Here is a 17,912-nt window from a genome sequence, read left to right on the forward strand (position 1 = left end):
TGACAGAAAACCTTTCCAGAAGGCAACCCTCCCCACCCCAACACTGTCTTAGGGAAAGAGCTTACTGATGAGATTAAGGGTCCTCTCCAACGTCATCAGGAAGCAGACAATTTAAAATAAAATCAACAATTTCTCTTGGGAACTGACATACACTTGCACAATGTGTTGAAACGAAGGCGGGCAATGTTGCAATGACAGCGCATTCACGAGGACGGTGGTGCTCAGAGTCCGGAAGAGGCAAAATAAAGCGCAGGAGCGAGGCGATGTTGGCCCAGTGCTGTGCGAGGAGGACAGGCAGGCCATCTGGCATGCCTGAGAATGCTGGTGAGAAAGGAGGCTATCAGAGCAGTGCGCGTCCCTGGCCCGAAGGCCCTGTCCTTCAGTGACTTTCAGTTCTCACTTTACAACACACCTTGATTTTAAGTTGCAGAGAGAATGGAATTGCAGGTGATTCCAAATTTCAGATAAACAGCCAATTCTTTTTCAGTACTTAGTGTTATTATTTTGTTAGGTTTGTTTTATTTTATCTTTTAAGATTTCATTTATTTATTTGAGAGAGAAAGAGAGAGAGCTCACAAGCAGGGGCAGAGGGAAAGGGAAAAGCAAACTCCTCACTGAGCAGGAAGCCCAACATGGGGCTTGATCCCAGAAACCCTGGATCACAACCCGACCCTAAGGCAGACACTTAACCAACTGAGTCACCCAGGTGCCCCATTATTTTACTAGTTTTAGTGCTTAATCCCATGTTTATACATATCCATCCCATGCAGTATTTGCGATATACTTGTACTATAAAATTATTCATTATCTATCTGCAATTCAGTTTTTTTTTTTTTTTCAATTCAAATTTAAGTGTATACCCTTGTATTTTTATTCTGAGAACCTTACTAGGACCTAACGCATGAGATCTATGCTTGGGTGTCTCCCTCTGTACATGGTTTAACTTACTTGAAAGTTTCTAGAGAGCACCCAGAAACTGGACAGGGAATTTATTTGAAAAGCAGGAAGTCATATAACCAACACGGTGTTCATTCATTTCCAGAAATATTTATGAACTACTTACCGCACATCAGAAATTCTGCCTTTCAAAGGTCTTGGTTCCTCCAGCTGGGCTAGTCAGATTTTCTAGGCTGGCCTGCCTCAATGGCATTTTCTTTTAAAGAGTTCCCTTTTTGTCAGTGACCTCATGAAATTCTGCTGCTGAGTAAGTTGTGGCATGTAAGCAGGAGGGCACAGTTGTGGTGAGACTCTTAAGAATGGGACATTCCTCTCTAGAGGCTGGAGGACAGAATGAGATTCTGGGGTACCGGAAAATACTCACCTTTGACAGCTTGCTGGACATAGGCTGTCGTCCCATCACTGAGGGTCACCGTTTGCAGCCCCAAGCTTTCCATGGCAAACTGCTACTCGTACACTCAGACATGAAGTTGGCTTCTGGCCAGCACCAAGAGCCACAGCTGAGGTCAGAGATTTCCTTCTGGGTCACAAGTCTGAGAAAATGGACAGTGTCACATTAGGAGCTGCACAGCTTCCTCCTGCTACAAGGATACATAAAGAAAGAGTGAACGAGGCCAGCCAAGAAGAAAGGAAGATGAATTCTTCAAAGTATAGAACTATGTTTGCTTTCGTGAAGAAGGTTCAAGACAGAAATATTAAAGAATTTCTAAAAGTTGAGCATACAACAGAAGCACACCAGCCAAGATTCATTGATCAAAACCCACTTTTAAACTCACTCTCCTGGGGCACCTGGGTGGCTCAGTCCATTAAGCGCCTGCCTTCAGCTCAGGTCATGATCTCAAGGTTTTGGGATCAAGCCCCAGGTCAGGCTCCCTGCTCAGTGGGGAGTCTGCTTCTCACTCTCCCTCTGCCCCTCCCCCTGCTTCTGCTTGCTCTCTCTGTCTCTCTCAAATAAATAAGTAAAATCTTTAAACTAACTCTCCTTAGGAGGAAGCCCCATTAAAGGCAGGCTGCCAGTCCCAGTGCTGCTGGTTCTGGGGAGCACACATCACATATCTACACATTCCGGCAACTCTCCTACGCTCAGCTCAATCTAACCACTGGCCTTGTTGACCATCATCAGTGAACATCCCACAGGCATCACAAACAGAACGAGCCCCAACAGACTCACGATGTGCTCCCTGGAACTGTTCCTCTTCCAGTATCCCCTATCCCTGGGCTGGCATTCCCAGCCACCCAGAATAGGTGGGGTTATCCTTGATTCCTCCTTCTCCCTCAAAAGTCTAGATACACCACTACCCAACAACATACACAAAAATTAACACAAAAGGGATTAAACATTTGAATGTAAGACCTGAAACTATAGAACTTCTAGAAAAAAACATAGGTGGTAAGCTCCCTGACATGGTCTTGGCCATAATTTTTTGGATTTGACACTGAAAGCAAAGGAAACAAAAGCAAAAATAAACAAGTGGGACTACATCAAACCAAAAAAGTTCCTGTACAGCGAAGGAAACCACGAACAAAATGAAAAGGCAACCTACAGAAAGGGGGAAAATCACCCATCTGATAAGGGGTTAATATCCAGGAGATATGAACAGCTCATACAACTTAATAGCAAAAACCCCAAACAATTCAATTAAAAACCAGGCAGAGGATCTGAATTGACATTTTCCAAAGAAGACATCCAAATGGCCAACAGGTACATGAAAAGATGCTCAACATCCCTAATCGTGAGAGAAATGCAAATCAAAGCCACAATGAGACACCACCACCTGTTAGAATGCCTATTATCAAAAAGACACAAAATAGCAAGTGTTGGGGAGGATGTGGACAAAAGGGAACCCTTGTGCACTGTTGGCGGGAATGGAAATTGGTGTAAACTGGAAAATGATATGGAGGTTCCTCAAAAACTTAAAAATAAAACTACCATTTGATCCAGCAGTTCCACTTCTGGGTATCTGTCCAAAGAAAATAAAAACACTGACTCGAAAAGACACACACATTCAGCATTATTTACAATAGCCAAGGCCTGGAAACAACTCCAGTGTCCACGGATGGATGAGTGGATAAAGAAACTGTAGTGCATATATACAACAGGATACTATTTAGTCACCAAAAAAGGGGGAATCTTGCCATCTGTGATAACATGGATGGACCTAGATGGTATCATGCTAAGTGATATAGTCAAAGATAAATGTCATGTGATCTCACTCATGTAATATTAAAAAAAAAAAAAATACCCAAACTCATAGGTACAGAGAACAGATTGGTGGTTGCCAGAGGCAGGGGTTAGGGATAGGCAAAATGGATCAAGAGAGTTAAAAGGTACAAACTTCCAGTTACAAAATAAGTAAGTTGTGGGGATGTAAGGTATAGCATGATAGCATGGGGACCATAGTTAATAATACTGAATTGCATATCTGACTGTTGCTAGAATAAATCTTGAAAATTCCCAACTCAAGAAAACAATCTGTAATTACGTAGGGTGATGGATATTAACCAAACTAACTGTGGTGATCATTTCAGAATACACACAAATATTAAGTCATTATGTGGCATATCTAAAATTTAAATATAATGTTGTACATCAATTATACCTCAATTAAAAACAATTTTAAAAAGCTTAAGAAGTCTATGTACTTACTTCGGATGAGTATCACCTCTCACATCTCAACTATTCTGAGAGCCTCCTAATGTATGTCCTCAAATAAACCCTTGCCTGTTTCCTAGGCATTTTGTAATACTGTGTCAGAGTGACTTAAAAAAAAAAAAGCACAGGGGCACCTAAATGGCTCAGTGAGTTAAGCATCTGCCTTCAGCTCAGGTTGTGATCTCGGGGTCCTGGGATTAAGCCCCATGTCAGGTTCTCTGGTCAGCAGGGAATCTGCTTCTCCTTCTCCCCGCCCCCTCCCCCGCTCATGCTCTAATAAATACAATCTTTGTGGGGGGTGGGGGGAAGTACAAACCTAAATCCACCACTTCCATGATCAGAACTCCTCAGCGCTACCACTTCCTAGCACTTAACACTCCTACAGTCATCTCCTCCAGTACTCATCACTGTCCCTTTCACATCTGTTGCCCACACAGGACTTTGGGCTCCAGCCTGGTTTCTGGTTCACTATGGGCGCTCTGCAAATCCTTGTGCAGTGACTCACTGGGTCCTTGTGTGCAAGGAGGGGGCTCTTGGGGCATCTTCCTGGTAGGACTTCCTTTGCCTTGGCATTCACCCTACTTGAGCCAGAGCCCACAGTTGCGAAGCCTTGTTCAAGGTTTAGCAGTTAAGATTCCCACTGCTGCCCAACCACAGAATTTCTCTGGACTTGGGATCTGGACTGCCTACTTGGTACTCACTATCTCCGGACTGATCTTCTCAGTCAGTGCTGCCCAAACTGTTTTCATGTCGGGGCAGCCAGAGAGAAGGATGTTTGTATGTGGCAGATGCTGCTGCTTAAAGCCAGGAGCAACCAGCTGGGGCTCTGGCAGCCCCAAGGGCTGAGCTGGTCAGTATCTTTACATAACTATAGCCCACTTTTGACACGCTGGCTGGGATGTTCTACTTTAGACTTAGCATCCCCGCTAGAATTATTCATTCATTCTGCCCATAAACATTTACTGAATGGCTATGCTACTATGAGCAGTAATAGTGAACAGTGCTGTAAAGGAACAGTGTACTGGGTGTTTTATACATAGTAACTCATTTAATCCCCACAAAGATCCAGTAATTAAATACTGTGATTATCCTCATTTTATATTTGAGGGAATTGAAGCCCAAGGCACTAAGTAACTTGCTCAAGGTTGCACAGCTAGTAAGTGCAAGAGGAGGATTTTGAATCCAGGCCGTCTGGCTCCAGAGTATGTTCTTAAATACTTATTATTATTATTATTGTGCGGCCTAATACATTTTTAGCTAAAGCCACCTGAAAACACTATTTTGGTGTGCAAGCTTATGCATTTTTCTGACAAGAAGGGAGTTTAAAGATTGCATGAGCGTCTTACAGGGATTAAAGGTAAAGGACCACTGCTCTAGATGGGAATTGTGGCAACTCACCCATCTTATCCTGTCTACTAGGATCCTGGCAGTGACCCCAACCTTGCTGAGAGCCCTGATAACCACAAGTTCTAGTCCTGGTCTCTCTTGGTCTGCTCCATGACTCTCAACTTTCAGAGTCTTAAGCAGGGAGAGAAATTCTTTTGGTAACCTGTTTCTGTTAACAGCACTGTCAGAGTAAGGACACACATGAGACCCAGGTCTGAAAACAAAGCCAATTATAGTTTGAAACGGGATTACAAAATGGCCTTAAATCTTTAGAGCTGGCTCCTGTAGCAACGGTTGGTTTAATTGAGCACATTTGTACTCTACTGGCACTTTCTGAAGAAAATCCATGGCACGCTTACCAACACGGGTTCTGGAGTCAGACAGCCTATCCCAGGCTATCCCTATAGACATCTCTATCCCAGGCTCTACCTCTCTGAAGCTGTGTACCCTTGGGCAAGTCACTGAACCTCTCTGAGCTTCAGATGCCACATGTAAAAAAAAAAAAAAATGGGGCTACTAACAGCACCTTCTCCAAAGGTTGCTGTAAGGGTTAAATATGGTCACATATGTCAGCATTTAGCAGTGCTGGCACATAAGAAGTACCCTAGAAAAACTGGCCCTGAGGAGGAAGGATGCAAGAGGAAAGGAAAGGGAAGTGCTTTCAAAGTGACAGGCATTTCTAAAAAGTAGCTAAACAGTGGCAATGCCGTCAACTAGAATTCTGCAGAAATGGCTTCTAATCTCAATTCTATCTCCTGCAATGGCCTCCTGAGCCGTAAGGTGAAGTGCTGCCCTGGAAGTCCCTAAAACCCTTCCCACTGCTCGTGCTAATTATACTTACCACACAGACAGCCCTGAAGAGCGCCAGCCACTGTCAAAGTGCTTTACCTATATTAACTCTTTTAATCTTAAAAATAACCCTACGAAGAAATTAGATCCATTATTCCCACTTTACGGATGAGGTGACTGAAGCTTAGAGGCAGAGACATTTATTCCAAGGTCCCACAGCCAGGGAAGGGCGGATGCCAGGATTCCAAGCCAGGCTGCCCGGCCCCGGCCCGTCCCTCTCAATACACAGTGCATTTCTTCCTTCTGCCAATCCAGGCTGACACAAAACACTTGACTACTAATTGTTTAACTTTGCTGTCATCCACTGTAACTGAAACCCTATCCTCCTGGACCTGACCACAATGGAAAGAGGGAAGAGCTGGAAGCCACATTTCCCAAAATAAGGCTTCTTACACTCAAAGAAAACAAATCTCCACTCCCTTTACATGTCCTCATGTCCAGGCTAAATGTTCCATTTTCCTTCCTAAGCCCATAATATAAGCCTTTATAAGTGGTCCACTCTGGCTCTCCAGCCCTTCCTGATCTCTGGTGCTGCCTTCCACCAGAGACTGACCACAGGTGGGGAGAAGGTGCTCCGTGGCTGCCAGGCGTGTACGTGTGTCTGATGGCCATGTTTCTCCCTTTCCTTTGTGGAATGATGCTTTCCTCGGAATCCTTCTGTGCTGCTACTAAACTAGCAACAGAGATACTAGCAGAGCCAGAGAGAGGCCTGTCACTGCCTCAGGACAGCTGTGACTGTGCATTTCAGGCCCGCACTTGACATTTCAGATTCATAACTCCGGTGGCCTTCTGAGCAAGGACGGAGAGGGAGCAGGGGCAGCTGCTCTGTTTCTCCTTGTAGGCAAAAGATTTGTCAGCTCCCCAGTGACCTAAGCTGGGTGTAAGGGAGAGATAGACTGGGGATGGTGTGGGGGATGGGAGAGAAGAGCCATGACAATGGGTAGGGATGAATAGGGAGTACTCTGGACTCTTCCAGAACTTGCAGCCAGCTTCTCTTTTTGTTGCATTTTAAAATGAACTTAACCTATTGTTGGCTCTGATGCAGAGAAGAGCCCTATGGCTCCATAATACATATATGTCTCCTAATGTAAAAATGTAAATTATCATTTATCAGGGAGAGAGAACATTTAGAAAAGCTTTTTGGATACTTTGGATCTTTAGGTCTTTCTATGAAACAAGATGTGCTTCAATTGTCTCCTCAAAGAAGAAAGATAAGGGCCATGAAAGACAGAAAATTAGATGGCAGCCATAAATTTGTGCTTCACTTTGGCATGGTTCAGATCTCATCTGACCCACACCAGAGCAAGGCACCTTGACTACAGGCATCTGTTCACTCTTCCATCATTTTCTGCTAGTCTGAATGCCTCAGATATTTGGAATAAGGCTTTCTGTGTCCTGCTTCAGCCAGCCCAGAGGATAACTGTATTTAGAAGCAAAAAGAAAAGAGAAAAGAAAAGAAAGGGAGGAAGAAAGAAAGGAAGGAATAAAAAGAAAAATAAATCAAAACATTTGCTTGGAAAGAGAAGAATGTTCAGCTTTGGTGGGGGGGATAAGGCAAGGAAGACTTAATTTTCACTCAGAAAACTCGTCATTTGGAAATAAACAAAACTGCTCAGAGAGGACAAAGTGACATTAGGTTGGGAGAGACAGAGGCTGAGCAAGTCAAGTGGCAAACAAATGAGAGCCAGATTTGGAAGAGCTGTAGTAAAATGATTCAGTATTTGTTATTATAGAAAAAGACCAATGCACACACAAAACCCCTACTGAAACAGGCTTGGTTCTGTGGGTTTCCAAACAGTAAAGAGAAAACAGGAAATTAGTAACAGAAACTTGCATTAACATAAGGCACATTTAAAACATCAGCTAAACATCTCTTTGCAAAAAAAAGCACACTGATTTTTAAAGTCCAGATCACTTTTTAGCATGGTTCCTATTTGGCTACTACAATTTTTTATTTTTATTTTTTTTTAAGAATGTATTTATTTATTTGACAGAGAGAAATCACAAGTAGGCAGAGAGGCAGGCAGAGAGAGGAGGGAAGCAGGCTCCCCACTGAGCAGAGAGCCTGATGCGGGGCTCCATCCCAGGACCCTGGGATCATGACCTGAGCCGAAGGCAGAGGCTTTAACCCACTGAGCTACCCAGGTGCCCCAAGCTACTACAATTTTTTAGATTTGAATTAGTCACAGAAAAGAGAATAATCAGGCAAAGTAGATAATTTTAATTCCATACGGGCAATGAAAATGTAGACCCTTTTACTGAAGAACAGAATTCATTTAAACTAAAATAGGTAACTTAAAAACCTAATTTTTAGTCCTAAGTCTAGGGTGAGTTTTAACACCTTAGTTTATAAACCACCAAACATAGAATCATGGCTGAGTTTCAAACCCACCTTCAGTCCATGGAAAGAAAAATCTAGAATAAAGTCTTTTTGGAAAGGTGAACCTAAGGGTATGCTCTACTGCAATACACAAATTAATACAGAGATTATCAAGTTACATCTGACTTGTTTCTGGGGTCACTGCTGGCTTGGGAAGGGCTATTTTCTTTTTAAAGATGTTATTATTTCTTTGACAGAGAGAGGGAGAGTACACGTGCAGGCAGAGGGAGAGGGAGAAGCAGGCTCCCTGCTGAGCAGAAATCCCTGGACCCAAGACAGACACTTAATTGACTGAGCCACCCAGGCACCCATGGAAGGGCTATTTGAAAATGAAGCATGCCATCAGCCATCAGGATGGACTCGATCATCATACTCATTTAGAAGCATCACATTACTTAAAAACATCACCTCAGGCCTAAAAGGTTAAATTTATTCCATCAATTCATCAAAATGGAACAATATCCAAACCTCAGCTAGGAAGAAGAGATAGTTTTTGCTTCTGAAGCAAATGAAAATCAAGTCAAAAGAAAAGTTAGGTTTTAAAAAAATCAATATTAAGAGAAAATATTAAAGAAAATATAAGACATGATATTAAAAGCACATGCAACTTAAATGTACACTTAAAATGGATAAGACGGTCAATTTTATGTTATGTACATTTTGCCACAATAAAAAAAATTGGGTGGAAAAAACCCCCCACACACAGACACATACAAACTTCCAAGAACAGTATCAAATTCCCACTGGAATAAGATTAGAGTATGAAGGGGGCCTGGGTGGCTCAGTGGGTTAAGCCACTGCCTTCAGCTCAGGGTCATGATCTCAGGGTCCTGGGATCGAGCCCCGCATCAGGCTCTCTGCTCAGCTGGAAGCCTGCCTGCCCCCGCTCTCTGCCTGCCTCTCTGTCTACTTGTGATCTCCCTCTCTATCAAATAAATAAATAAAATTAAATTAAAAAAAAAAGATTAGAGTATGAATTCATACAGGGAAAAACACTAGTAGTAAAAAAGGTGCTCTCTCATTAATAATTAAAGTACAAGAAAGAATAATTATGGTGGTATTATACTTATCCCATTACCATAAATCAAAGGAGAAGTATTAACATCCAACAGACAATGAGATACCACCACACACCTATCATAATAGCCCAAATCCAAAACAGTGATAACATTAAATGCTGACAAAGATGTGGAGGAACAGGAACTTTCATTCATTACTGGTGGGGATGCAAAATGGTACTGCAAGGCAGTTTGGCAGGTCCCTACAAAATCAAACAGTCTTACCAAATGATCCAGCGTTCCTACTTTTAAATGGGTTGAAAACTTACGCCCACAGAAAACCTGCACATGGATGTCTATAGCAGTTTATTCATCATTGCCAAAAGCTGGAAGCAACGGAGATGTCCTTGAATAAACAAACTGGGGTACACCTAGACAATGGGATATTTTCCAGTGATAAAAAAGAAATGAGCTATTAAGTCACGAAAAGACGTAGAGGAAACTTACATGCATTTTAGTGGAAGAAGCCATCTGAAAAGGCTACACACGGTATGGTTCCAACTATATGACTTCGGGAAAAGGCAAAACTAGAGAGGCACGGATAATATCAGTGGTTGCCATGGGGTATGGGGAGTGGGAGAGGAGGGATGTGCAGATGGAGTGCAGGGCATTTTTAGGTCAGTGGAGCGGTTCTGTAACGGTGGACGTATACCTGACGTCATGTATTTGTCAAATCCCATAGAATAGACAGCACAAAGAGTGAACCATAATGTAAACTATGAACTATGGTTACTAATAATGCATCAATATTAGTTCATCAATTGTAGCAAATATACCACACCAATGTAAGATGTTATTGATAGGGAAAACCGGGAACTGGGGCATAAAGAAGGGTAAATAAGAACTCTCTGTATATTCTTTTCTTTTCTTTTTTTTAAAAAAGATTTTATTTATTTATTTATCAGTCAGTCAGAGAGAGAAAGAAAGAGTGCACAAACGGGGAACAGCAGGAAGAGGGAGAAGCAGGTGTTTGCTGAGCAATGAGGCTGACGCGGGACTTCATCCCAGGACCCTGGGATCATGATCTAAGCTGAAGGCAGATGCTTAATCGACTGAGCCACCCAGGCGTCTCTCTCTCTCTCTTTTTTTTTTTTAAAGATTTTACTTGAGAAAAAATGAGCCAGAGCACAAGCTGGGGAGGGACAGAGAGAAAGGAAGAGGGAGAAACAAACTGTCCACCGAGCAGGGAGCCCAAAGCAGAGTTTGATCCCAGGATCCTGGAATCATGACCACATCATTTAACCTGAGCCACCCAGGCGCCCCAGGAACTCTCTGCATTTTCTATTCAATTTTTCTATAAGCCTACAAATGCTCTAAGAAATAAAGTCTGTTAATCAAAAGAAAAAAAAAAAAATCCAACCATCAATGCTAGTGAAGCCAGGAGGCAGGCACAAATGGGCCTTGCAGACGGCACTAGAGACTGCTCCAAGCTTTCCAGAGGACAGACATGAATGCTTAACCCCACCGGGGAAGGCTCAGGATCTGAGATCTAAGAACCTTGTCTTCATAATTCATTCTACAAAAACAATACACAGAAAACAGAGCTACTTGCACAGGGTGCTTGTTTAAGCCTTTCGGACAAGAACCACGAAGCCCATCTGGATGGATGAATGGAGGAAAGTGAACAAACGAACATTAAATGAAACGAGACATAAGGTTCAACACTCATCCAGTTTCAACTTGTGGACACCTTAACTCCAAGTGAGGTTAAGTGCGAGAGAGTCCAAAAAGAGAAGAGCAGGTGCGCTAAAAAGAAGAGGTATAACCTTTAAAAAAGATAAAGTCGCTGAAATGAAAAGAAACCAGCACGGAGCCGAGAGGTACTTCTCCAGTGGACACTAAATGCATTTGCCTGGTTATCAGCTCCTCCCTCTCGGGGTCTCCTTTTATTCCCCCCACAGTCCCCCCCCATCACTAGCTGCATCTTGTCCCTGCTAAGTCTTGCAGAAAAAGACATCTATTTCTCCTTTAATTCATGCTAGTCTAAGAACTGAGGTAGAGAACTCCTTCCTCTAGGATTTTCCTTTCTTCTAACTACCAGAAGTCTGGCGGTTATCTTTTCACACGCAGTATTCTTCAAACTGGGCTGTGTGTGGCTTTGCATGTCTTGTGGAATAAAATGGCAAAGTGGAACACCATTCAGTATGCTATGCCGATCTGTAGGTGATCTGCATATATTTTTAAAGATTTTATTTATTTACTTGAAAGAAAGCGAGAGAGCACAAGCCAGAGAGCAGCAGAGGGAGAGGGAGAAAATGAGGCAGGCTTCCCACTGAGCAGGGAGCCCAATGCAGGGCTCGATCCCAGGACCCTAGGATCATGACCCAGCCAAAGGCAGATGCTTAACCAACTGAGCCACCCAGGCACCCTGGTGATCTGTTTCTTTTTAACTCAGAGCAATGTCTATGAGACTGTGGGGGAAATACACAGAGTCTTCCATTGCTGGGGGAGTACAGAGTGGTATGAGCTCTAATGAGGGCAATTTAGCAGTATGGATCAAAAGTATCAATGTACCTACCATCTGATCTAGGAATTTCATGTCTAGTCTGCAGGAAGACATACATATGTGGAAAATGGCATGGGTCTAAGGTGAGTCATGGCACCCCTGTACGTAGTAATAGCAAAAACATTAAAAGCAGCATAAGGGTCTGTCGGTATGGAACTTCTATACAATGCAAACATAGGTAAATGAGGAAGGTCCTCACATACTGACATGCAAAGATCTCTAAAACATATTACAGAAAAAAATGGGAAGGTATAAAACAATGCCTTCTGTAGGAAGTCTGTGGCAAGATGGTGGAGAAATGACTGTGTAGGGTTGCCCGCAGCAGGGTAACTGAGTGACGGGGGAATAGGAATGCAAGGCTGACTTTTCACTGAACTCGGGCCTCGGGAATGTATCATCTATGTTAAAGAAACAAATACAAATACATGAATAAAAGAAGAAAGTCTGAGTGATTCCTTGCACTCCTTTTGTTGGCTATGGCAGTATCTGATTCTCCATTCATGAGGCATGGCTAGTCCAATGCTGACAGCATGGATTTGAGGTTATAGGTTTATAGCAAAACCACATCTGAAAACTGAGCTTGACAATTCGTGGACAATATGGAAAGATGATCAAGCTGAGCAGGAGGCAACAGCAAACCTGCTGGGACCTGAGAACTTGCTGGCTCTAGGTCACAAGGGTGGAGGGGGAGGTCTGGCTGAGTGATGGCCAAGCAGAGGCTGCCTTTCTCCCTCCCTGTTTCTGTGGCCTCAGACAGGACTTCCTAGGTTGAGAGGATGATATTCTCAGACAGAGAGAACTCAGATCTCAGGGACACCCTCCACATCTAAGCCTCTGGTCAGTTCTACAATCTCAGAGAGTCCCATTTCCTAGGTTCTTATAGTAACTGCATGGGTGTCAAGCTTCACCAACAAGGCAGCGGGGACATCAATAAATGCAGGGAGAAACAGTACAAAGCTAGCAAGTTGTATCTGGACTTCTCAGAAATGAACCATTTATTGAGGGCAAGCTTGGGGTGAACAGAAGTGCTCAGACTTCCAGCTGGGGCCAGTCTACTATGCTGTGAGCTTTGACTATCACATCCAACAAACCAGATCTTTTTGATTCTGAGCTCTAAGTGAGGAGCCTCAAGAGGCTGTGTGCTTCGTACCAGCAAAACAGGGATAACTGCAAAGGATCCGTGAGACCCTCACATCCACACCCATTTCTCGACCTTGACTGGGAGCTGCCAGGGCAAGAGGCAGCTGAGGTTTTGTCAGTAGCTTAAGGCTGCCGGTTAAAGACAACGTCTTTAGCTGAACTTGGATTTCACCTCAGTGGTTTTGTTTCACTCACCAGGACAAAATTTCCCCATTCCATTAAATGTAAGATGATGATTACATATCCACTCTAAACAAATTTTGTGGGTGACCTGTCAACAAAGATGGGCTGTATCCTGTACTCTTATTGAGATGGTCAGAGAAGCCTCCTTACAATATAAACACTGAGATCTAAATGACACAAGGATAAACACGGCACAGCGACTGTTTCCAGATGCAGTGAGGGAGTCACTCTGACACAGTATGTGACTGAAATACTGTATTTAATTATTAAATATTAAGCATTAATACTTAAATGCAGTATTTAAGTATTAAGAGTCCTTAAATCGGATTCTGCTGGGGGTGGGGGGGGGAATAACACACTCCTACATTCTGTTAGACTGCTTACAACTTACATTGCGGGAGAGCATGCGTTTTGGTATAATCAGCACCTAACAAAAAATGTGTCCCCAGACACTAAATGAATAATACCATTAGATCACATAGCTAACCGAGCTCTTTAGCTCAAATCTAAATCCTCAATCAGCTCTACTTAACTGTGAGGAGCTCTAATGGCAACTCCTGAGGCCAGATTTGAAACCATCTACTACAGAATGAGGAGCTCCTGAAAATCCCAGCAGAGGAGTAAATGCTGAGTGAAAGAACAAAGGAGGGAAGAAATGGAGTCCCACCACCCTGGCTCTTCCCCAGCCCCAGCTAGGAGGACCACGTTTCCTCACTTGGGATAGCATCTTGCCTCATCTCTGACATCCACGTTCGCTTTTCTCCCAGACCCAGGTCAAGCACAGGCTTTCCCTCGCCAACGTCACACCAGACCACCAGACTCTGGCCTGTTTCCTTAGCACTCAGCAGCAAAGCTGCACCGAGAAGCTAGCCTGTGGTGTTCCACGAGGGCTGGATGCATCTTCTCTGTCTGTACCCTCTGTGTCCAGCACTCACTGCGTGTTACTTCAGTGAAGGAAGGAATCTTAACACCAACACTGCTACCTGGTGTAGGGGTCAGCAGTTTTCAAAATGCTCTCAGATATAGAGATACATTATCTTGTTGACTCTGAGCACTAATCCATTGCCTCTCAACAATGGGTGTGGGCTGAGAAAAGGGCTGTTTCCAGTCCAACGCAGTCCTTTTGCAGATGAAGATCTGGAGGTCAGAGCTACGGGACGGAGTTCCAAAGGATCACCCAACTGGCTGGCGGCACAGTCGGGCCTCTCATCTGAACTGCCGGTGTTCTCCCACTGTACTGCCCTGTCTCTTGTGCAGGAACAGCGTTCTTTCAGCTCTCAGGTGAGCAGAAATTTACGCATGTCTCATAGACTTGTCTATCCCGCTGCTTATGCAACATCTCTGTGTCCCTAAACACCTGAAACTTGACATATTTGCAAGTGAACTCCTTATCCATCCCTTCTCACACCCTGCCCCTCCTCCAGGCCCCCCTTTCAGTAAATGGTAACTCCAACCTTCAGTCGCGCAGGCCAAAAATGAAGGAACCAGTCTCGACTTCTCTATTTTTCACATGCCATATCCAATCCATCAGCAGATCCTGCTAGCTCCTCTTTCAAAACAGAACCAGAATCCAACCACTTCTCACTCTTCCACTGCTTTAACTCTGGGTCCAAGCCATCAGCAACCCTTGCCTGGACTCTTACAATAGCCTCCTAAGCAGCTTCCCTCCTTCTACTCTTGCCTTCTACAGGTTATTCTCACCAAAGCAGCCAAAATGATCCTGAATGTCAGATCATGTCACTTACTTATTTAGAGCCCTCCAATGGCTCCTCTCATGCTGCACAATAAACTCCTGACATGACCTGCCACCAACCCACTCCCACCCCTGCATCTCTTGCTCTGTTTCCCCTGTCTTACTCTATTGCAGCCAGACTGGCTGGCATCTTCGTGTTCCTCAAATATAGAATATATGAGGCAGACTCCTCCTCTGGGGCCTTTGCACTTGCTGTTCCCTCTAACTGGAATATATTTCCCCCAGATATATGTTTGACTTACCGCTTAACTTCTTACAGGTTTTCTACTCCAATGTTACCTTTTCAATGAGAACTTCCTTAACCAGCCTATTTAAAATTTAACACCCTAACTCCTGGTACTCTCTCCCTTCTCTGCTTAATTTTCCCAACATAGATTTTACTTGTTTATTTGTTTAGTGTATGTCTCACCCCCATGGTGAGCTCCTTAAGTCCTGGAACTTTGTCTAATTCACTGCTCTATCTCTGGGTACTAGTAGATAGCCAACAAACATTTGTGGAAGGAATGAATGAATGAGGGAACGAATGAACACTCACCACTTTAAGATCTCCCAGTAATCTGAAGGCCTTAGGCCAGAGGGGTAGACCCTAGCTGAGCTCTGGTCTCTCCTTCACCTTCCACCCTCCACATGGCCTTACCTTCTCAGGTTCTGGGCAATGGGTGCTTGCTGCCACCATGTTCCAATTTCTGGGTTACTGGAACAAAATTCTGCTGGGTGCTAATTTTTGTATTTAGCATCCTGCTATCTCACCAACACAAGAGGTCAGGGATAGGTTAGACTAAATACACTACTTAACCTAGATAATAGTACTGACTCAGTAACATTTGTGTTGAGGTGTTTTCCAAGGAACATTGCTAAATTTGCACTTGTTCATCTACCTTTTTTTTTTTTTAACTTCTATTATGGATTTCAAACACATGCAAAAATAGAAAGAATAGTGTAATGCATCCGATGAACCTATTACCCAACTTCGACAACTGCCAATATTTTGCCAATCTGATTTCCCCTAGTCCCTGCTCGTCTTTGCAACCCCCAGTAAATATCTCACCTGGCTATTTTCCTGAGAACTGGTCTGTATATAACAGACCCTGGCCTTGTTACCATTGTGTCCTAGCAACGAGGGCAACCAATCCCTCTAGTCTTACCAGATATACAGTGAAAATGAGCACTCACGCCCATTCCCCCAGCCAACCAATGACTGAAAAAGGAAGGTCTAAATTCCACACTGTTTTTAAATCAAGGGACTTGCTCATTACTTGTCTGCAGCGTTCTGGGGATAGGGGGTTGTTGTGGCTACAAAAAGAACACAGATGTGAACTGTTTCTGTTTGTACCTGATACAGAATTTCTGAGTGAGTTCATTCAACTCAGTATTTATGGTCTGCCTCATAATATAAGGGACCAGATTAAGATGCCAGAAGATAAAGAAACCCCAGCCTCTCTTCTCAAGGAGATTGTTGTGGGGCTGGGGAATGGATGAGAAGTACACAAATAACTAAAATCCATGGCAGAATATGCTCTGTGCCCTAAGACAGATTAAGCAAGCCCAAGAAAAAATCTTTCAAAAATCAATTTGTAGCTACCAGGGTTTACCTCTTCCTTACTCTGAGGTCTGTCCTGTGCTATTATTTATTGCTATACAGTCAACAAGAACATTACTGGACACCCGGGAATTTGGTGATCTACAGAATAGACTTTGGGATGCAGATCTTTAATCTCACATTTTGCTATTCACCATCCAGTGTTCTGGTGGGAGGGAATGGAAAGTCCTCCCAGAGTCTGGAAAACAATGGGGCTAATTCAACGCTGGCAGAAGCTAACACCCAAAGCATTCGACCCTGAGGGCATATACACCAAGCAGCTTCAGAAATGAAGAGGATCCTGGGAGTGTGTCAAGGAGACCAGGCTAGATCAATTCAGAAGGATTTTCAAGATCTCTCTCCTTGCTACCTAAAGGATGGTGATCTTGGTGATCTATGGTCAGAAGTTCCCAGAGAAGAGTGTAGTTCCTCGGACAAACCATTGAGGCCAATAAGGTTTGGCCCAACAGTGCTGTGTATAAAGGTAGGAGAACTGAGTGGCAGGGTCATTCATTGGAGCCCTGTACTTACGTGCACAGAAGAGTGGGAAAAAGGACAGAGTTGGGATGAGAGGGGCATTTATTTGCATCATAATCGATGTTACCAAAATTGGTGAGGTGAGAATGGCCAGGAGAAAAGTAAGAGGAAGGGCTGGAGGGCGCCTGGGTGGCTCAGTGGGTTAAGCCGCTGCCTTCGGCTCAGGTCATGATCTCAGGGTCCTGGGATCGAGTCCCGCATCGGGCTCCCTGCTCGGCGGGGGGCCTGCTTCCCTTCCTCTCTCTCTGCCCGCCTCTCTGCCTACTTGTGATCTCTCTCTGTCAAATAAATAAATAAAATCTTTAAAAAAAAAAAAAAGAGAGGAAGGGCTGGAAAAGGCACTATGAGAAGGGGCAGGGATGCAGGGAGAGGAAAAATGGGGAAGATAATTTGGCTTGAAAAGGTGCTCACTGATGACAAAGAGGAGGATGCCACAAGATCTGGGAATATGGGAGGCAGGATCTTTTAGGATACTGTGCAGAACATGAAGAGGAGGGATCTCAGAATGGGAGGATGTACAGGTATGAAAGATGGGTTCACACTGGGATGGAAGGGGCTCATTTCATTGACGCTGGGGGAAGGAAGTCACTAGATAAAGGGCTAATTAGATGAAGGTTCTAGGTAAAGAACTTGGCTGAGGATGGTAGAAGGGAGGCAGCTAGATCACCGAGAAGAGACTGAAAACAGGAAATCATATGAGGAAAGACTATTGTGCCAGAGGGTTTAGAGTATCTGAACTCCTGGCAGGGAAGGGGCTTAGCAGGATAAGTGGGTTTGGGGTAAAGTGCCACTGAGGTAGCAGCCCCCTTAGGGTAAATGAGATCATGGAGTGAAGGCTGTGAGAGGATATGTGGACAAAAAATGAAGAGAGGTATTAAGGTGCAGGGGTCTCAGGGCACGTGGGGTGGAAAGTCACCAACATTGGGTTGAG

General features: G+C 43.9%; 1 protein-coding gene across 3 annotated transcripts in view; it reads right to left on the minus strand.

The window, feature by feature from the left end:
* The window catches only part of ZNF76 (zinc finger protein 76), a 32,455-nt gene that overhangs the window by 12,369 nt on the left and 2,174 nt on the right, over window positions 1-17,912 (minus strand). For all 3 annotated transcript variants that reach the window (XM_044254904.1, XM_044254898.1, XM_044254910.1), the window contains exon 2: window positions 1,322-1,490. In XM_044254904.1, the coding sequence (XP_044110839.1) occupies window positions 1,322-1,394 (73 nt within the window). In that variant the 5' untranslated portion in view covers window positions 1,395-1,490. The remainder of the gene's footprint in view (window positions 1-1,321; window positions 1,491-17,912) is intronic.

The sequence above is a fragment of the Neovison vison genome, chromosome 1 (assembly GCF_020171115.1).
Source record: "Neovison vison isolate M4711 chromosome 1, ASM_NN_V1, whole genome shotgun sequence".
Classification (NCBI taxonomy): Eukaryota; Metazoa; Chordata; class Mammalia; order Carnivora; family Mustelidae; genus Neogale; species Neogale vison.